The sequence below is a fragment of the Canis lupus genome, chromosome 25 (genome assembly GCF_048164855.1).
Source record: "Canis lupus baileyi chromosome 25, mCanLup2.hap1, whole genome shotgun sequence".
NCBI classification, from domain to species: Eukaryota; Metazoa; Chordata; class Mammalia; order Carnivora; family Canidae; genus Canis; species Canis lupus.
This window is the reverse complement of record NC_132862.1, coordinates 25,851,488-25,872,749: the sequence shown is the minus strand read 5'-3', so window position 1 is coordinate 25,872,749 and position 21,262 is coordinate 25,851,488. Positions and strand designations below refer to the sequence as shown.

General features: G+C 35.6%; 1 protein-coding gene and 1 long non-coding RNA gene across 22 annotated transcripts in view; one reads left to right on the top strand and one right to left on the bottom strand.

Annotated features, from left to right (window-relative positions):
- The window catches only part of LOC140617379 (uncharacterized), a 34,010-nt gene that overhangs the window by 1,271 nt on the left and 11,477 nt on the right, over positions 1–21,262 (top strand). Inside the window, exons 3-11 of one of the 12 annotated variants that reach the window (XR_012017618.1) lie at positions 1,360–1,477; positions 2,057–4,678; positions 6,875–7,025; positions 7,131–7,257; positions 9,163–9,225; positions 10,113–10,266; positions 12,400–12,499; positions 15,642–15,764; positions 18,408–18,542. This is a non-coding gene — a long non-coding RNA (uncharacterized lncRNA). Of the gene's footprint in view, positions 1–1,359; positions 1,478–2,056; positions 4,679–6,874; positions 7,026–7,130; positions 7,258–9,162; positions 9,226–10,112; positions 10,267–12,399; positions 12,500–15,641; positions 15,765–18,407; positions 20,602–21,262 lie in introns of those variants that run through there. The other 11 variants (XR_012017627.1, XR_012017617.1, XR_012017616.1 and 8 more) reach the window with 11 other exon arrangements.
- Positions 19,773–21,262, bottom strand: part of RECQL (RecQ like helicase) — a 46,216-nt gene continuing 44,726 nt past the window's right edge. For all 10 annotated transcript variants that reach the window (XM_072798716.1, XM_072798725.1, XM_072798717.1 and 7 more), the window contains one exon: positions 19,773–20,569. In XM_072798716.1, coding sequence (XP_072654817.1) covers positions 20,426–20,569 — 144 coding nt within the window. In that variant the 3' untranslated portion in view covers positions 19,773–20,425. The remainder of the gene's footprint in view (positions 20,570–21,262) is intronic.

Sequence of the window (21,262 nt, the reverse complement as noted above, 5' to 3'; positions counted from 1 at the left end):
TTGTATATACCTTTTTAAAAATATATATATTTTGGTTATTTACCTGTTGCTGGATGTATGATTTGCAGATACCATCTTCCATTCAGTAGGTTGTCTTTTGTTTTGTTGATGGTTTCCTTGTCTCTGCAAAAGCTTTTTAGTTTGATGTAATTTCATTTGTTTTACCTTTAAGCTTTTTGTTTTACCTTGCCTGAGGAAAATGGCTCAAAAAGTTTTACTAAGACTGGTGTCGAAAGCTGACTACTTATGTTTTCTTCTTGGAGTTTTATGGTTCCGTGTGTTATATTCAAGTCTTTAATCCATTTTGAATTAATTTTTGTATATGGTATAAGAGAGTTGTCCAGTTTCACTTTTTTTTTTTTTTTAGCACGTAAGCTGTCCAGTTTTCCCAACATTATTGAGGAAGAGACTTTCTTTTCCCCATTGTATGTAACTGACCATCGAAGTGTTGGCTTATATCTGGGCTCTGTCTTCCATTCCATTGCTGTGTGTGTCCATTTAAAAAAAAAAATTTTTAATAATTTTTTATTGGTGTTCAATTTACCAACATACAGAATAACACCCAGTGCTCATCCCATCAAGTGCCCGTCACCCATTCACCCCCACCCCCCGCCCTCCTCCCCTTCCACCACCCCTAGTTCATTTCCCAGAGTTAGGAGTCTTCATGTTCTGTCTCCCTTTCTGATATTTCCTACCCATTTCTTCTCCCGTCCTTCTATCCCCTTTCACTATTATTTATATTCCCCAAATGAATGAGAACATATAATGTTTGTCCTTCTCCGATTGACTTACTCCACTCAGCATAATACCCTCCATTTTTTATGCCAGTACCATACCGCTTCGATTACTGCAGCTTTGTGTATGGTTTGAAATCAGGGGCATAATACCTCCAGTGTTGTTGTTCTTTCTCAAGGTTGCTTTGGCTCTTCAGGATCTTTTTGTTGCTTCGTACAAATTTTAGGATTCTTTGTTCCAGTTTTGTGAAAGACGCCTTTAGTATATTGATGGGGATTGCATTGACTCTGTAGTTTGCCTTTGGGTAGTGTGGACATTTAAACAATATAAAGTCTTCCAATCCACGAGCATGATAGATCTTTCCATTTACGTATAGTTTCTTCAGTTTCTTTCACCAGTTAACCTCTTTGGTTAAATTTATTCCCAAGTATTTTATTCTTTTTGGTGCAATTGCAAATGGATTATTTTCTTAATTTCTCTTCCCAATAGCTCGTTATTAGTGTGTAGAAACTCAACCGTATGTAAATTTTGTAGTGTGCAGTTCTGCTGCATTAATTTGTTCATTCTAATAGGTTTTTTGTTGTTGTTGTTGTTGAACATGCTCTGTTTTTAATGATATTGTAGGGAGAAATAGAACATGGTGGTTTTGAAGAATCAGAGTGTGATTTAAGAAGATTCTTTCAAGAAGCTTAAAGTGAGAGAGAGGTTGTAGCCAGAGGAAAATGATGAAAAAAAATGGCAAGTAAGCCTCTAAATTTTGTTGAAGCTAATACTAAAATGGTTCTGTTTTCCCAGCATGTATAGGGGTTGGGCATTTAGAAGGGGCATAATAATGATGCCAAAGCACTTAGGAAAAGTCAGGCTAAGATTCTGAATACTTACTAGTAAGGATTTGCTGTAATTTCATCCCACTGAAGGGAAATGAAAACATTATTTTAAAAGAAATAGAAGTTGGTTTAACTGGTAATTAGGAAAATATTTTATTCTCATTCTCCGCATGACAACTTTAAATTGGTGTATAAGGTAGCTCAAGTAAGTAAGGAATACTTCTTAATATATTTTTCTTGTTCAGGAGGTCTTTGTTCGTGTTTAGTATTAATGTATGGTTTGTTTTATCAATATCAGAGTTAAACATAACCCACCACTACCCCCATAAATAGGAACAAGACCCAGAATAATGGAGACCTTCATATGAAGAAAAGTGAACTTATAGTTTCCTAGCTGGGTTAATAACATTAATAAAAGTGCATTATTCCTGTCTCACCCCTCCTGTGGCATATATACTAACACCTAAAGTTATTTGTTCTATTTTTTCTCCTAGCCTTTTTTTTTTTTTTAAGTAAGTTGGCTGACTCTGGAAAACTCTGTGGAGGTTCCTCAAAGAGTTAAAAATAGATCTGACCTACGACCCAGCAATTGCACCGCTGGGGATTTACCCCAAAGATACAAATGCAGTGAAATGCCAGGACACCTGCACCCCGATGTTTATAGCAGCAATGGCCACGATAGCCAAACTGTGGAGGAGCCTCGGTGTCCATCGAAAGATGAATGGATAAAGAAGATGTGGTCTCTGTATACAATGGAATATTACTCAGCCATTAGAAACGACAAATACCCACCATTTGCTTCGACCTGGATGGAACTGGAGGGTATTATGCTGAGTGAAGTAAGTGAATCGGAGAAGGACAAACAGTGTATGTTCTCATTCATTTGGGGAATATAAATTATAGTGAAAGGGAATATAAGGGAAGGGAGAAGAAATGTGTGGGAAATATCAGAAAGGGAGACAGAACATAAAGACTCCTAACTCTGGGAAACGAACTAGGGGTGGTGGAAGAGGAGGAGGGCGGGGGGTGGGGGTGAATGGGTGACGGGCACTGAGGGGGCACTTGACGGGATGAGCACTGGGTGTTACTCTGTATGTTGGTAAATTGAACACCAATAAAAAATTAATTTATTAAAAAAATGCTATTTGCTCTGTTTTCAATAAACCTATTTTAGATTGTTTCTATAATGCTATGTATTTCAATAAAACTGTATGTTTAATTTCTTAAAAAACAAACAAACAAACAAAGATCCAGATACAGTGAAACGCCGGGACACCTGCACCCCGATGTTTCTAGCAGCAATGTCCACAATAGCCAAACTGTGGAAGGAGCCTCGGTGTCCATCGAAAGATGAGTGGATAAAGAAGATGTGGTCTATGTATACAATGGAATATTCCTCAGCCATTAGAAATGACAAATATCCACCATTTGCTTCGACGTGGATAGAACTGGAGGGTATTATGCTGAGTGAAGTAAGTCAGTCGGAGAAGGACAATCATCATATGTTTTCACTCATACAGGGAATATAAAAAATAGTGAAAGGGAAAAAAGGGGAAAGGAGAGAAAATGAGTGGGAAATATCAGAGAGGGTGACGGAGCATGAGAGACTCCTAACTCTGGGAAACGAACAAGGGGTGATGGAAAGGGAGGTGGGCGGGGGGTGGGGGTGACTGGGTGATGGGCACTGAGTGGGGTACTTGACGGGATGAGCACTGGGTGTTATACTATATGTTAGCAAAATGAACTCCAATAAAAAATATACCAATAAATAAATAAGTAAGTAAGTTGGCTGTTCACTTTCTATTAGGAGATATTCTCCTAGTAACAGCTTCTGCTATTAAAGTGATTACAAATTTCAAGCAGGTGAGAACCTTTGTATAACTTTCTTAGTATTAAAGTTTTTAAATTTCAGTAACTTGACTAGCATGTAGTGTAATTATAGTTTTTAAGTGTTTGAAATGACAAATATTCTTTTTTCTGTTTATTTTAGTTTAAATTCAATTAGCCAACATATAGTACATCATTAGTTCAGATATAGTTTTCAATTATTCATCAGTTGCATGTAACAAATATTCTTTTGATAGTCATTTTAAAATCAAAGCTCAAAGTTTACAATCATATTAAATATCAAAAGTACCTAAATGATGTTGAATTTATTCTTTTTTTTCTTTCCATCTTTTCCTCCCACTCAGAATTACTTTTTAGAAAATTTTAAATAAAGTTCTTTTGGGGAAAAATGCTACATAAATCTAACTATGGATACAAATATATATGTATGCCATTATTGTAAATAGATACATGTGTATAAATGTGTGTGTTTGCAAATCAGAAAAATGTTCCTCAGTCACACTTGCAGATAATTTTGAGATGTGTAATAAGCATCTAAGAACATTTTGTAATTCCGTAAATTTATATTACACACATTATAACATTACATTAGAGGTCTAAGATCATTTGGGTCATAGTATCATAAAAGAGTGATCTCTAAACAGACTTTTGTTTTTAAGTAGTCTCCATACCCAAAGCCCAAAGCAGAGCTCAAACTCGGGACCATGAAATCAAGACCTGAGCCAAGATCAAGAGTCGGATGTTCAACTGACTGAGCTACTCAGGTGCCTCAATCTCTAAACAGTTTTGATCTGGCCCGTCATCTGTTAAAAAGTTTTGACTGAAATCCTAATATATGTATATTTATATATTTATAAACTAGACACATATACGATCGTGCTATAATTATGAATGTTATAATGCCTATGCAAAAAAAATAAATAAGTAAATCTTTTCTTCCCGTATTTCAGTGAAGAAAAGTGTCCACAGTTTTTAATACGAGTTCTCACTATATTTACCACTTAAACACTGATGGACTTCCTTGCTCTCTTATCTTGAACCATTACCCTGCAAAGCTGCAACCACAGATCCAACTACTGCTTTCTTCAGTCCTATACCCTGTCTGTCGTGGAAGGACCACACCTTGCAGATAGCATTTGATGTCAGCTGCTGCTTAAATACTACTTGGAAATCCTACTACACGGCCCTAGTAATTCTCAAACCTTTTAGTCTCAAGACTCTTTTATACTCCTACAGATAACTGAGGACTCCAAAGAACTATTGTCCTTGTGAGTTAAACCCAGTGATATCTGCTATATTACCTAAGAAAACTAAGAAAAATTTAAAATATTTGATTCAGCTAGAATAATAAATCCAAAACATGTTAAAGAGATATAATATCCTTTTAATTAAAAAACAACCATTTTTCCAAAACAAGAGAAATTAAGAAGAATGGCATGTTTTACATTTTTGAAAATTTCTTTCAAAACTAAAACTGTACTAGGAGTCATTATATTCTTCACACTCAAAGAAATTAAAGCCAGTAAAAAATGTTAATTTTATTAAATCCTGACTCATAATTGTGCATCTTCTTAATATTCTGTATGATGGAATGGGATGTAGGCATAAGCACTTGTTTTGCACACAGGAGTAGTGTCTCAAGGAAAAGGAGTTGTGCATTTGTCAAGTTGCAAGAGGAACTAGTTCCTCTTTTATGGACACCAACTTTACTTGAAAGAACAATTGACAAACTAAAGTAACTCATATTTGGAAAATAAAGTGAGCCTGTCACTTCAAGGAAAACAAATGACAGCATTTGTTGCCAATATGACAAAATTAGAGCTTTCTTTTTTTTTAAGATTTTATTTATTCATGAGAAACACAGAGAGAGGCAGAGACACAGGCAGAGGGAGAAGCAGCCTCCATGTGGTGAGGCGGATGTGGGACTCAATCCCAGGACCCCAGGATCACATTCTGAGCCAAAGGCAGACGCTCAGCCACTGAGCCACCCAGGCATCCCAAAATTAGAGCTTTCAAGTCAGAATTAGAATTTTGGAAAACCCATATTCTTTACTGTGAGTCTCACAGTAAGACTTCTCTGATGAGATTGTTGGTGACAATAGTGTGATTTTTTGATATTGTAGTGATTTGAAATGTGTTAACATTGGGAAGGTCTCCATAACTTAGGAAACCACTATTGTCCAGATGACAAATGTGATGTTACAAGATCCATTCAAGGTGCAGGATAGACCAGTGGATTTCACAGTAACAGAGTATGAAAAATTCTTTGATACGGTTTTCAAATTCTACATTGCAACTAATCTTTAAGAAACCACACTTGTTGAGTTTTAGTGTAACAACAAAGAATATACAGTTCTCTGAAAAGGCTGCATTTCTTTGTGAGGCTGAACCATCTTCGTATACTTCAACTACATTAACATATTGCAGTAGTTTGAATGCAGAGGCAGATCTTCTGTTAAGACCAGACATTAAAGAAATTTTCAAAATGTAAAGAAATGTAAAACGTGGAAGGGGAGGTGGGTGGGGGGATGGGGTGACTGAGTGACGGGCACTGAGGGGGGCACTTGACAGGATGAGCACTGGGGATTATACTATATGTTGGCAAATTGAACTCCAATAAAAATATACAAAAATAAATAAATTTGGTCGGTATCTATAACTGCTGTTTGTCAGATAAAATTCTAACCATATTATCGATAGGAAGACTTGTATAAATTTTTTATATGCATTACGCTATGTGGAATTATTAGCTTTATGTATTTGTTATGCATTTGGAGAGTTACAGTGGGTAACAAATGTCTCAGTAGTTATCAAGTGCTACAGTTAAAATTTGCCATGTTTTACAAATCAAACACAGGGGACAATGTTAACTTCTAAACCACTATAGCAAAGTCTGGCATCTCTCATACTCATATGTACTTATTACATATATGTGCTTTCTAAAGGCTGCTACTTAGATGTAGGTTTTCATTCAATATTAAGGAACAAAAACAATGGATCTCAGATATGCAGTTTTAGACTCGATGTCATTAAATATTGATATGAATAATTTAGCCAATAGATGCTCGGATTTAAGGTTAACACGTTTTTCACTTATATTAAAATATCTCCAAAGAGCATGTTTGCCAGTAAAGTGATTGTTATTTGTACTTAAGAATATAAGTACTGTTTTTAGCACTTCTAATGTTTTTATATAATGTTCCCTTTTCTACCACACTCTACTCCCTGTTACCCATACCAGCTACTAAAGTATAATATTAGAATTACTAGATATTCCTATAGTAACTTCTACTGAGATCAGAAAAACTCATTAAGGCCTGTCCCACATATAAAATATGATCAGAATGCTCAATTTTAAAATTTCTGAATGTTTAGTTTTTAGCCTGAGGTCAACATACCTTCCTAAATATGAAATTCCCTAAGTTTTATGCAAAATTCTGATATGAATGTACCTTTTTTCTCAGGGAAGAAAGACTTCTTGTAACCAGATTCCCAGAATGTTTCATGGCCCTAAAATGATGGTTGATCACTGGACTGGAGACTGCATTCTCATGTTTACTTTGATTTGCAATCGCTGTAGCAAAGTATTGAGTGCCACCAAGAGGCAACCTTAATGTATTTTTTGCTTTTGTCTTAATGAATTTTTTATTTAAAATGAAATTGTACCTACTCATGGATAAATGTTTCTCCCCTCCCCTTCCTTGCTCTGTGTTTTTACAGTACATTTTAACAGGAGATGGCAGTCAGCATGTGTATAAGAAACTGTCTGTGTGCTGGAGCTAAACCAAAGTTGATATGTGAAGGAAATCCTTATGTATTAGGAATCCGTGATACAGACAGTGCTCAGGTAACATTCTGGGGTTGGGTCATAGGAAAGGAACATGAATATTTCTTAGATTTTTCTATATTTGAATCAAAGTATCCACTTATACATTAATTATTAAATTATAGAAGAGTTTGTTTTATGATCCATAAACCAGATCATAGTTATGTTATTGCCAGTTTCAGTTTAGCTTTGGTTGATAATTTTTGTTTTTATTTTTAGTTCATGCTGCTGTTCTGTGTTTTTCCATTGTGCAATGTATCCCAGATAAAATGACTAAGCTGAAGGTTATAACTTAAATTATACATATGTTTATTATTGTACTTTGGGAATATGTGATTTGCAACCTAAATAATATAGCAATCTTTTTGCAAAAACATAAAGCATATCCCAAACTTGAACTTACCCCTTAGCAAGATTTGAGGTACAGAATCATGATAGAATCCCAGAATGGAAAAATTCATTTGGTTTATTGTTCTGCTCAGGAATAAACAGTAATAAACTATCCCAAAAAGGTGAGTCTGTGGAACCTTATACAACTTCTTCTGGTAAGGGATTTCAGGGTTTCAGGCTTCACGGACCCTTCTTTCCAAGAAGCTCTTCCTGATTTCATAATATTCTGTCTTACAGCTCAAGCTCATTGTTGTGGTTCTGTCCCATAGGGTGATCATTTTACATTTATTACTAAAAATATTTTATATTCTTAAAAACTGATAATGTTTTCTTTTAGTGTATGCTTAATTAAATAAGAATTTAGAGAAAAGTAGAAAAATCATAAATTTTAATTATAATTGTAAACATTTCAGGATCCTTTTATCAAAGATTGAGTTCATAACTGTGTTCCAGCTAGACCCTCTAAATACAAGAGCTCGCTGACTGCTTATGATAATCCTGTGACAGTATTACTCCCACTTTACAAATACAAAACTCTGATAGAGAAATTAATTTTTTACCTATACTAAAATAGTTACTGAGTTTATCAGAAGTTCAATTTAAACTCATGTCATTTATCTCCATGTCCAATGCTTTTAATAGATCTTTCTTAAATTATTTACTGTTGTCAGTGAAGGACAAACTAAAATGAACTTCAGGGTCTTTTTCTTATAGAAGTTGAAAAAAGTCAATTTCAGTAGTTATTTATCGACTATTATACGTTTTTGGATGAATGTAATAGCAATGGTAACTTGACATAGTAGGAAGAGGAATTTAGCTATTCATAGGTCATCCTGAAGCATTCAAAAGTGCCATAAAAATAACCAGGGCATCCCTAAGCTCGTTGTGATCTTTTTTAGGGGGCAGAAGAGGAAGGTGGTAGAGACATCAATTAGTTGTCTTATAATAATAATAATAACATAACATTATTTTCTGATAAATGTTAGACACTATTGTGCCCTCTCCTAACAGTTTTATTTGTATTATCTTAATGCTTACAAACACTTAATGAGATCAAGTCACTTCTTGTTTCCATTTAAAGTTGCAGAACCCGAGGCAACTTGCCCAATTTACTAACTCCTAGAGCAGGGACTCTTCCTGCAAGTTTTGAGTGTTGAGTGACTCCAGGGAAAGTGCCAACTGACGAAAAGGAATAACTCTGTATGCAGGATACAAATCAATGTCCTGTTAGTAAATTGATCTGATCAAGTAGTTGGGAATGTGATGGACTAGACATCTTGCCTCTTGCTGAAATTTGGAACTACTCTAAATGTAATGACCTAAGCGGCAAGGAAAATCAGGAGAGGCATTGCTCTGAAACCAGCTTGGATGAAACAGCACTTGTAATATTGGGAGGGTGTGTCCTGCAGACTGGGAAAATTAGATTTATTTTGTTCCTTCGTAAATTGGGTAAAATTCTTATATTTTAAGAATATTATCAGTGAGTCCTCTTGCTTCACATTTTTCCCACTATTTACGAAACTGTCTCCTTTTCAGAAACAGCTTACTAAAGCTAAAAGAATAATGATCATAGGGAATGGCGGCATTGCACTTGAACTGGTAAAGTATATATTTTTAAATACTATTTAAACACTGCTCTATGATTTATGTGATTGGCAAACTAGAAAACATCTTGGTATTCTGAAATTCAAAGATAAATGTAATTGTTTTTCATATATTTTCAAGGAAAATATCGACTTTATATTTTTAGTTTTCATGGAATTCATAGTTGCAGAAATGTCATTGTAAAACATGAGTTCAGGAAATATTTTATGTCTCAAGGGTCATACACAGGTGACTAGATAGATGGAACCCATAGATGTGTTTGTTAAGTACTATATTGAAAACCAATTTCAATATGCACACTTTTAGAGATTTCTAGTCACAGCCCCCACCACTTTTTATTGTTTATACCCATCCTGCTTCACTCATTTATATGGTTACCCATCTGGCTCCGTTTCAAGATATGTGGTACGCCAGCTCTTGGTTTTTTAGAAGTTGAAATTTTGATGCAGGAGCAGCTGAGTTCTTAACTTCAGAGCTCATTGCTGAAAAACCAGAGGCTAGAATTGTACATAAAACAACCAGATATACAATTGAAGGTATAGCATCTGGTTCATTAATTCACAAATGAAATTGTTTAGTTTTATATAGAAAAAGGCTATAAAAAAACACTGAGCAAAATATTATAGCTGGGGGAGATGAAATATATTTATTTGCATATCTTATATGACTTAGATTTTCTAGGGTTTGTATTTTTTTGCATGAAAAATATGTATAATTAAAACTGGAAATTTAATGAATTTGCACCTTTGCAAACATGCTACAGTTGGACAGTGCTTAAGTTAATTTTACAGAAAATGCAAGTGAGTTAAAAAAGAAATACAAACCTCATTTATTTTTTTAAACCAATTTTTAAAAAGTTTTTATTTATTTGTTTGAGACAGAGAGAGAGCATGAGCCAGGGGAGAGGCAAAGGGAGAAGGAGAAACAGACTCCTCGTTGCCCTGTGCTGTGCCAGGAGCCTAAAACAGGGCTCCACCCCAGGACCAGATTATGACCTGAGCCAAAAGCAGACACTTAACCATCTTAGCAACCCAGGTACCCCTCAGTTTTTTATTTATTTTATTTTATTTTATTTTATTTTATTTTATTTATTTTTTTAAGATTTTTTATTTATTTATGATAGACAGAGAGAGAGAGAGAGGCAGAGACACAGGCAGAGGGAGAAGCAGGCTCCACGCAGGAGCCCGACACGGGACTTGATCCCGGGACTCCAGGATTGCGTCCTGGGCCGAAGGCAGGCGCCAAACCACTGACCCACCCAGGGATCCCCTCAGTTTTTTATTTTAAAAGAGCTTTTTGTTTGTTTTTAACGTTTACCCTATAAAATTTTAAAAGTATTGTGTAAGTTTTGAGGGTGCTAAAAATTGACAAAATGTTAAAAGATTTGGTGGCTAATTTTTTTATTGAATTACAATTGACATTATATTAGTTTCAGGTATACAATAGTGATTGAATATTTTTATACATTATGATGTGGTCATCTCAGTAGGCTTGATTACCACTCTGTCACTGTGCAAACCTATTACAGTATTTTTTTTTTTAAGATTTTATTTATTTATTCATGAGAGACACACAGAGAGAGAGAGAGGCAGAGACACAGGCAGAGGGAGAAGCAGGCTCTATGCAGGGAGCCCGATGCGGGACTTGATGCCAGGACTTCAAGATCACACCCCTAGCCAAAGGCAGAAGCCCAACCACTGAGCCCCTGTGCAAACTTATTACAGTATTGACTGTATTCCCTGTGATGCACTTTACAGCCCTGTGACTTACTTATAACTGGAAGTTCGTAAATCTTACTCGTGTTCACTTGTTTTGCTTGCAGGCCAGTGGCTCCCCTGTGGCAACCACCAGTTCTCTATATCTGAGCCTGTTTCTGCTTTGTTTTACTTATTTTGTTGTTTTTAAGTATTTTTTCTAGTTTAACTTACATGTATTTAAAATAATTTTACTGTAGTTAACATACAGTGTTATATTAGTTTCAGGTATACAATATAGTGATTCAAGAATTCAATAATTACTCAGTGCTCATCAAGATAAATATATCCTTAACCCCCTTTATTTCACCCTTCCCCCTACCCACCTCCCCTCTGGCAATCAACAGTTCTCTGAATTTAAGAGTCTAGTTTTTTGTCTCCTTGTTTTGTTCCTTAAATTCCACAGGAGTAAAATCATATAGTACTTGTCTTTCTCTGTCTGACTTAAATTTGATATAGCATAAAAGCCTCTAGGTCATCCATGTGTAGCAATGGCAAGCTCCTACTCTTTTTTATGGCTGAGTAATATTCCTGTGTGTGTGCTATATACATATATATTTATATATGTATATATACACACACACACACACACACATATATATAGCACACACACACACTACACACCACATCCTCTTTACTCATCTATGAACGGACACTTGGATTGCTTCCGTATCTTGCCTGTTATAAATGATGCTACAGTTAACATAGGGGTGAATATATCTTTTTGAATTAGTGTTTTTGTTTTCTTTGGATAAGTACTCAGTAGTGGAGTTATAGAATCATATGATAATTCTAATAATTTTTTGAGTAACGACCATACTGTTTTTCACAGTGTCTGTACCAATTTGCATGCCCACCAGCAGTGCATGAGGGATCTTGTTTCTCCATACTCTTGCCAACACTTGTCATTTCTTATCCTTTTTGTTCTAGCCATTCTGACAGGTGTAAGGTAATACCTCATTGTGGTTTTGACTTCTCTGATGATGATTAGTGATGTTGAGAATCTTTTCATGTGTCTGTTACCATCTGTATGTCTTTGGGAAAATACCGGTCAGGTCCTCTCCCCATTTTTAATTTTGGTTGTTTTGTTTTGTTGTTAGTGAGTTGTAGGAGTACTTTATATATTTTAGATATCAACCTTTTATCAGACAGATCTTACCTTTCATATTAACCAAATATATAACATCCAAAAAACACATTATGTTTACACTCAACTCTTGATTAAAAGATCCATTTTATATCTGTATCACAAAATATTAAAATAATGAATAAAGTGATCAAAACATATAACTCAGCACGCTGCATATACATGTATGAGAATCATAATATTGCCTAAAAGCTTGAGAACAGAAGCATACTTCTTGCCTTGCAGTTTTTAGATTATTTGAATTTTGAATTGAGTTTATCTCTTTAGAAGGAAAAAAGAAGCACAGAACAAAGCTGATGCTGGTAATATGGGCAGTACCTTAGGACCAGATTGGCATAAAGGCTTGAATCTTAAAGGTACAAAAGAGGTATGTGTTCATGTACTAATTAAACATGTTTAAGATGCGGGACACCTGGGTGGCTCAGCAGCTGAGCATCTGCCTTCGGCTCAGGGTGTGATCCCGGGGTCCCAGGATTGAGTCCCACATGGGCTTCTTGCGTAGAGCCTGCTTCTTCTTCCTCTGCCTCTCTCTCTCTCTCTCTCTCTCTCTCATGAATAAATAAATAAAAATTTAAAAAAAAGAACATGTTTAAGATGCAATTTTAAATTCTTAAACCATTCATTGAAGACTGATTACAAGTAAGTCAAATAATTATTAGGTTACTCTACTTAAAATCCAAAGCGCTAGGATAGACAGGACCAATGGCACTTGGCCCAGTTCCTTACTAAAGATAAGTTGAGTACTTAGTTCATCTAAAACTGACTCTTGCTCCAGAGAGATTTTTAATTCCTCAGGCAGAGAGATTTCCAGACCTACAGTGAATATAGCTGTCGTATCTTTTAATCTTTTCTCAAAGGTCACTTCATATGCATTATAGTATTTGGTTATTGGATGAATTCTAAATAAAATACATATTTAACACCCTAACTGGATAAGCAGATGACTTGCTTTTACTCATTTATTAGATATTTGTTTTTAAATAGTTGTTAAAGGGCTGTGATATTTACATACTTTAAGGAGCATACATGGAGTCCTTATTACTATGTATGATTTATTTTCAGCCTTGGATGGTTTGGAGGGGAGCTGGCTTCATGGCAGATCTAATTTTTGTGATAGGAATTATACAAAATCATTTCTTCCTGCACTTTCAGATCCAAAGATTAATAATATTTTTAATCTGAGAACTTAAGCAGTTTGGTTCAGTAAACATTATCTTTTACGTACTTGGCACTTTACTAAGGTTCTGGAATGTAACAGTAAGTGGGCATGGACCTGCCCTCGAGGTTTTTATAGTCTCTAGCAGTTTAATTTTTTAAAAACTATATTTGTAATTATCAGTGAGGCTTATATTCATATTATTATTTATATTTTTAAATCATGCCCTTGATGTTACCTGCTAATACAACTAGTTGTTCTCTTAAGCTCTGAATGGATTTCTGCTCTCTCCCTTCATGCATAGAAATTGAGAGGCTTATTTTGGAGCATCCATTGTGTTTTCATTTATATTGTAAGAATTATTTTTTTCTTTATGTTTCTATAAGTGTATTGTAATTTTGGGGAGAAGTATTATGGTAACTAGTATTTCTTTTAGTTTTCTCATAAGATTCACATTGAAACTATGTGTGAAGTAAAGAAAATCTACCTTAAGGAAGAATTTAGAATTTCTAAGAAAAAGTCCTTACTTTTTCCCCAAAGACCACTATAATCAGTCACAACTGATAAAGGCAAGTAATAAAATAAGAAAAAATACAATACCACCAATTTAAAAGGAAGAAAACTTAATCTTACTGTATTAAAAAAGTAAATTTCCATATGAAATTTAAACATAAAAAGTAAAAATGAAACCATTATTTAATAGAAGTCATTTCATTTTCATTGCTTATTAGTCTTCACAGTCTTGATCATTTGTATTCAGCTTTACATTTTACATGGGGCTCATGGTGCTATGACCACCACAGTTCTGTGAGTCAATCACAGTATCTTGCAGATCAAAACAAATACAAACTAAAAAAATCCTTTATGCTCTCAGAGGTGAAGTGACTTCCCCCAAATCCAACAGATTAAAAAGCCTATAAATTTGGGATTTGGAAACAGATCTGATCCTTATTCCACACTTCTTTTGAGAACTACCACCATTTGAAGAAATATGCTCAGCCAAACCAGCAAATGAGATAGTCCACTGTTTTTGGATTCATTGAATTTTCCATGGGAAAAAGTAGTGTTAGAGTTTGAATATGAATAGTAGGAAAACACTGAAAAGTGAGTAATCTGTTTGGACTAAACTCTCAGTGGAGTATAATTGTTTAGTATCTTTGAAGACATAATTTATAAAGTGATTATCAGTTTAAATTCACTTTGTTAGAAGTTCTTTGTCTGAATTTGAAGGAAAATGTTTAGAATGCCATAATTGTGTAAGTATACCCAAAATAAGGAGAGTATTGATTGCATAATTGTTTAAGCAAATGTGCCTTATAAAAATTAAGAGGTCCGCTTTAAATTCCTCTCCTGCCTTTTTCTTTCTAGGCATTATATTCACATAATGCTAATGATAGCTGGTGGGGATTTCATTTAAAAAATAAAGTTGGGTTGGTCTGTTTCTTTTAATGAGGTATGGCCTGTATATGTGGAATTGACTACTGAAAAGATATATGGCTGTGATTTCATTGTCAGTGCTACAGGATTTATACCAAATATAGAGGCTTTTTCTCTGTGGCAACAATGTAAGGTGAAATTTTTTGTCCTGCTATGAATATTTTTAAAGTAGTATGAGATTCCTGATTCTCAAGCCTAAATGTTCATTATTTTAGTGTAAATCTATCTTAAGGAAGCTGAAAACAATTTAGTTTACATTCATGTTTTGATCTGCAGTATTTCATATTGCCTACAGTCCGTAAGCAGTTAACATCCCAGCAGTAAGAATCCTCCTTAATGGGACATAATGCACAACTCATTTGTCTAAAGGTTGATGAATTCTTACAAATGATTCTTTTAAAGAAACTATCTGGTATTTTCTGCCTTTTAGCACTTGAAACTCACAAAACGGGATCCCTGGGTGGCGCAGTGGTTTAGCACCTGCCTTTGGCCCAGGGCACGATCCTGGAGACCCGGAATTGAATCCCATGTCGGGCTCCTGGTGCATGGAGCCTGCTTCTCCCTCTGCCTATGTCTCTGCCTCTCTCTCTCACTGTGTGCCTATCATAAATAAATAAAAATTAAAAAAATAGGATTTTTTTTAAAAAAAGAAACAAAACAGAAATACTGTTGTTATGAGCGGGGTGTGTCATATGGTTTACTGAGTGTTCTTGATGAAAGTCTAAGAATTTTTTTAGTTGGTCTGTCCTAGATATTCCCTAGAGATGCAGCGGAGATGTCTTTGCGGCTGTTTTCTACTTTCTCACTACATATCAACATACCAAGGTGTAAACATTTGACTTGTTCCTTTATTTTAGAACAAAAATGTCATCTCTCATTTTTCTTCCCACATATGCTGATCAGGAACATTGTTTAGTTTGATCTAGGAGAAGATGGTGGCCTGAAAGCAGATGCTCACATGCACACATCTGTTTCTGATGTCCATGCTGTGGGTGACATCTGCACTGCGTCCAGACCGCCCAGCCCAGTCTGGCAGTAGGTGAGCCAGCATCCATAATCATGCCTTTTTATCAGATTCTGTCTGACAGTGACGGAGTTGCTAGCAGCAAGTGCAATTTCCTGGTTTTTCCCACTTTGCTACTTTAAGTAGGAAGCTATCATTGAGTTTTTTGTGACATTTTAAAAACAGAATTTTTCCCCTTTGGTAAGTTATTCTAAAGTGATGGAACAGACTTGGATGTCTTGTGATTTAAAAAGAATTATGGGCTATTACTTTGTTTTTTGTCTTCAAATACTTTGATCACTGTCCGTGGAACTTTATGTGACGACAGAAACGTTCTGTGCTTTTGCTGTGTCCAGTCAGGTAGCCACTAGCCCCAGGTCTCTGCTGAGCACTTAAAATGTGCTGAGTGTGACTGAGGAACTGAATTTTATTTACATTTAAGTTTCAATAGCTCCATGTGTTTAGTGGCTACCAGACCGAACAGTGCAGCTTTAGATGAATAACTAACTGTATAGATGAATGATGACCCTATGCCATTCTGAGGACCCAGTTCTGTTCCTGTGGGAATTATGACTGAAAAAACTTCCTAGAGTGAACACCATTCCTCAGCTGAACAGCTCTGTCCGACTGGGTGGCCACTTCCTCCTGCCCTCAGTGCTGCCGGCCCCCCTTGGCAGAGCAGAAGTCCTTAAAGACAATACTCAGGCCATGACCGTAGGTGAGGTGGTCTTAGGAAGAGTAGAGACACAGGTAAATACCACAGATAAAACAGCCAGCCAACACTCGGTGAGAGACCAGCTCCATAGGTGGAGGTTTTAGTTCCTCAGATTAACTATGGAGTGTGAAGTAGCAGAAGAGCTAGATGTATTTTAAGAGGCAGCTTCAGTTCTCTGTATGTTTTTACATACAGCAGAGATAACAATCATAGGAAAAGTACTTTCAGCCTGTTTCTAAACTACCAGCTTGTTTTCAGTTTTCTCTGCAATCATTCTGTCACTTCTGTGGCAATCTGTCATCAACTGTCTATTAGGAACTAGATTTTGTAGGATTTTTAATATTTTAAACTTTGTAGGAAAATTTTATTTTTAATTGGTGTAATAGTCTGCTATAAGCAATATCCAAAAATAAACAGGTGCCTTTTGTTTGAGTGAATCTAATAGACCTTGAAACAATAAATAAGTACAATAATTAGTTTTATGTGATCCAAGACCCAAACTGGAAGGACTCTGAGGCTGGTATACATTAAGTAACAGTCCAGCAGTGTGATATTGCAGGCTGCCTCCACTAGCCATTCTCAAGCATTGTGCTCAGTTTGCTCTGCTCCCTTACCATACACACTCCCTTTCACTTCATCAAACCTATCTTGTTTACACAGGAGACTGAATTAAAAAAAAAAAAAATTATCAGGGCACCTGGGTGGCTCAGTAGGTTAAGCATCACACACTTGATTTCATCTCAAGGTCATGATTTTAGGGTCATGGGATCGAGCTCCATGATGGGCTCTGTGCTGGGTATTGAACCTGCTTAGGATTCTCTCCCTCTGCCCCTCTTTGCTTGCATGCTTTCTCTCTCTTTAAAAAAAAAAAAAATCACTTCTACCAGAAATGCCTAAAAATCACATCCATGATTGTCGTGGTATTTTTGTACATAAAAGGACATTAGTTACAGGGATATAAGGAAAACTAATTGTTTAGTGTAGGTTAGCTTATTTAATTCTCTCAATAGCCATGGAATAGGTGATATACCTTTATGTTTTTAAGTGAAGGATTCAAGGGTCAGTTAATTAAATAGAAATATGTACAAGAGTTGGTATTTAAATCTCTGGACCCCCAAGGCAAGTGTTCTGTTCTCAGATCTTTGTAGAAATACAGTAAAAATACAGTAGAGGAGAGAAATTACTAATGTTGTAAGGAAAGAATTTAAAATGAATTCCCAGCATTGGTTGCTGAAATCAGGTATGATATCCTGAAGCCGGAGATCACATATCATATCGATCTACCTGACCACTGAGGTTTAACTGCATGGGAGGCCCTAACTAGCACAAAAAAATAAGGATTAGGAAAAGGAATGAATTTTTCAGTGATAATTTGTCATCTCTACTTCATGCTGATGATGAACTTTGAAAGAGGAGACTCGTTAATTAATAGTATGCTTACCTTAGTGTAATCTGAAATGTTTTAATTATTTTTAATGGAGAGTGTATTGAAACATAGAGCTGGTATCATCCTTTAATTTTAAAGGCAGTAATTTGGATAGAATTATCAGATACTGGGATCCCTGGGTGGCGCAGCGGTTTGGTGCCTGCCTTTGGCCCAGGGCGCGATCCTGGAGACCTGGGATCGAATCCCACGCCGGGCTCCCGGTGCATGGAGCCTGCTTCTCCCACTGCCTGTGTCTCTGCCTCTCTCTCTCTCTCTGTGTGACTATCATAAATAAAAATTTAAAAAATTAAAAAAAAAAAAAAAGAATTATCAGATACCAAAATCAGTCTGGTTAGTGTAGACTGATGATTGTTTCTATGGCAAAGACAATCCAACTAGTCATCAAGCTCACTAGATCTAGCCAATCTAAAGGACTGTCAGTATTGAACCCCTTTAAGGAATTTTGGAAGGTTAAGGTGCTAGCATTTTTTAAGTAAGGACAATGAAAAAAATACCTTGTAACATGCTTTTCTTTCAGATGAGGCTGTGGACCCAGGCTAGACAGATGGGATGATATGCAGCGAAGCGCACGGCTGCAGCTAGTTTAGAAGAATCTATTGACATGGACGTCAGCTTTGAACTTTTTACTTAGGTAACAAAATTTAACTATAAGGTAAGCTAGATAAGCAAATTAGTGACCTTTTCTGCTTGTTACTCTTATAACTAATTATCTGATGTTTCTCATTGAATAAGAATTTACATGGTTTTCATCATTTTAGAAAAAAAATCACGTTTTCTCAGTTCTTGCAAATCAATTATTGCTAGTCTTAATTCCTAATCATTAACTACCGTCCTGCTATACTGTTGTATAGTAAAGGGAAAAAGAATCTCTTTCAGATTTGTTGAAAATCCTTCTTGGGGGATCCCTGGGTGGCGCAGCGGTTTGGCGCCTGCCTTTGGCCCAGGGCGCGATCCTGGAGACCCGGGATCGAATCCCACGTCGGGCTCCCGGTGCATGGAGCCTGCTTCTCCCTCTGCCTATGTCTCTGCCTCTCTCTCTCTCTCTCTCTGTGACTATCATAAATAAATAAAATTAAAAAAAAAAAAAAAAACTTAAAAAAAAAAAAAATCCTTCTTGGCACATTTCTACATTTATTTGAGATTAAATCTTGCTTTGTGAGGGGAATAGCTATCATACTCAAGAATGAACCAGGTACTTTGCCATATGTATTATTTACTCCTCTTTACTCCGAGTCAAGTTTTTTCTTCATCATTTACTCATGAGGAAGAACATACACAAGATTTAAGAAAATTAATTTGCTCATGAAAGATCTAATTCTATTCCTTATTAAATCTTTAAGTCATTGACTCTAGGCTAATGTAGTCCAGATCCTACATATTTAATTCACTAGGTATTTTTAATGATCATATAGATTGTGTGGTGGTGTCATCTATACAATAAATGCAGTCATTCAAATGTTTTATTTGTGACCCTCTCCAGTGACACTTAGCTGTAAAATTTTATGAATATATTTTTGTGCTGGCCATTCTAGAATAACAGTGTTAACTGCTTATCATGTTTCCTTTTTAGTACTCACTAGAAGAACTTTATCATCTCTGTATATAGCTTGTATTGCAGGGAAAATATAACACACAGGGCTTAGGTTCAGAACCTGGACTAATGCTGAGATGTACTGAAGGACAAAAATATGTCAAAGTCATCATGCAGAATGGGCAATTTTAATTGGTGAAACTGATTTAGAAGAAACATTTGAAAACTTAATTTTAGAGTCTTTCATCATATGGAGAAGATCTGCTAGATCCAAATACCGATTTAGACGATTATATAGTTCTTGAAATGCCTTTTTTAATCAAAATGAAGTTTCAAATAACAAAGTCACAATAAGGCAAATGCACTGATTTAATTAAGTAAGAATACAGAAGTGATAATGATTTCAGAAGAGTGTATTAAAATATTTTTTTAAATGCAAAGATCAAATAATTTACAAATACATTTTTCCAACACAAAACTGACGACATATGTAAATGTTACTCCTGATTTAGCTTTGGAGCAGATTTAGCTAGGTTGTTATCTCCTTAACAACAACTTGGGTCTGATATGCCAGGATCATTCTTTGATTATGAGATGTCAACGAGGGTTAATAGCTTGCTTGCTAATATCCTTTGTATTGATACCTTAATTCTTTTTACATTTGGATTCTACAGCTGTTATGAGCTGAAATCATTTCCTTTCTGTGATAAGCCTGTGTAAAATATTCCGTAAAATAACACTATCAAAAGAAAATATCCCTTGACATACCTAATTTTAAAGAGCTTGAGGTGGTTACATTAATTCTTTCTTAAATATTTTACATTAATTTTTTCCTTGTTTCCTACTGTAAATTTATAGAGTTCATGATCTTAAATTTTCAAGTCTTCAGTACTTCAGAGCTAAGTCCCATATGTATAAAATATCAATAAAATTATCTTAATCTTTTAACTACAAAATAATGGTGTATACATAAACTTTTCTTGGAAAATTTAGAAACATTCATCTCATGCATCATCAATTTTTCTTTTCTTAGTCCCTGTATTCTTAGGTTGCTGAACCGTATTTGCAGACTTCCGGAAGTTACCTGAATTTTTTTCTTCCCTCTTTTTATCAGCTCCTTCAGAATGACAAGTTTGAGATGATTCAATCTACAAATAAAAACAAACACTCTGGTCAAAACTCAGCTGTTCCATTTTCTCTTTTGATTAATAATCCCATTGTTCCTTCTATATCAGCCCATTAGTTAAGTGTCCAGTGGTATGGTTTTTTTTTTTATATTCAGGTATCTCCTCAGATACGAGCCCTGTCCCAGAGGGGACAGAGAACAGAGACATTGTGTCCCAGAGACACAATGGTACATGGGCGGCATGCTTTCGCAGCCTTAAGAGTATTTAGTGTGTGGGAGTCACTGTTCTTTTTTTTTTTTTTTTTTTTTTTTTAAAGATTCCATTCATTCATTCATGAGAGACACAGAAAGGTAGAGACACAGGCAGAGGGAGAAGCAGGCTCCACGCAGGGAGCCCCACGTGGGACCCGATCCCGGGTCTCCAGGATCACGCCCCTGGCTGAAGGTGGTGCCAAACTGCTGAGCCACCAGGGCTGCCCAAGTCATTTTCTTGACCTCTGCTGCACACAGGCTGACATCTCAACCAGTGTTGATCACAGTCAATGTTGTGAGAGCAGAGTGCATCACAAATTAGACAATACTAACACTGATTTTTCACATTCTAAAAGGTTGAAACTCTAGTCTGTGTTAAAAGGTACACTAGTTTAAATTATTAGTTAATATCTCTACGGAAAGCAAAAGTATGCTTTTTCTCTTCCATGCCCAGATTTTAAGA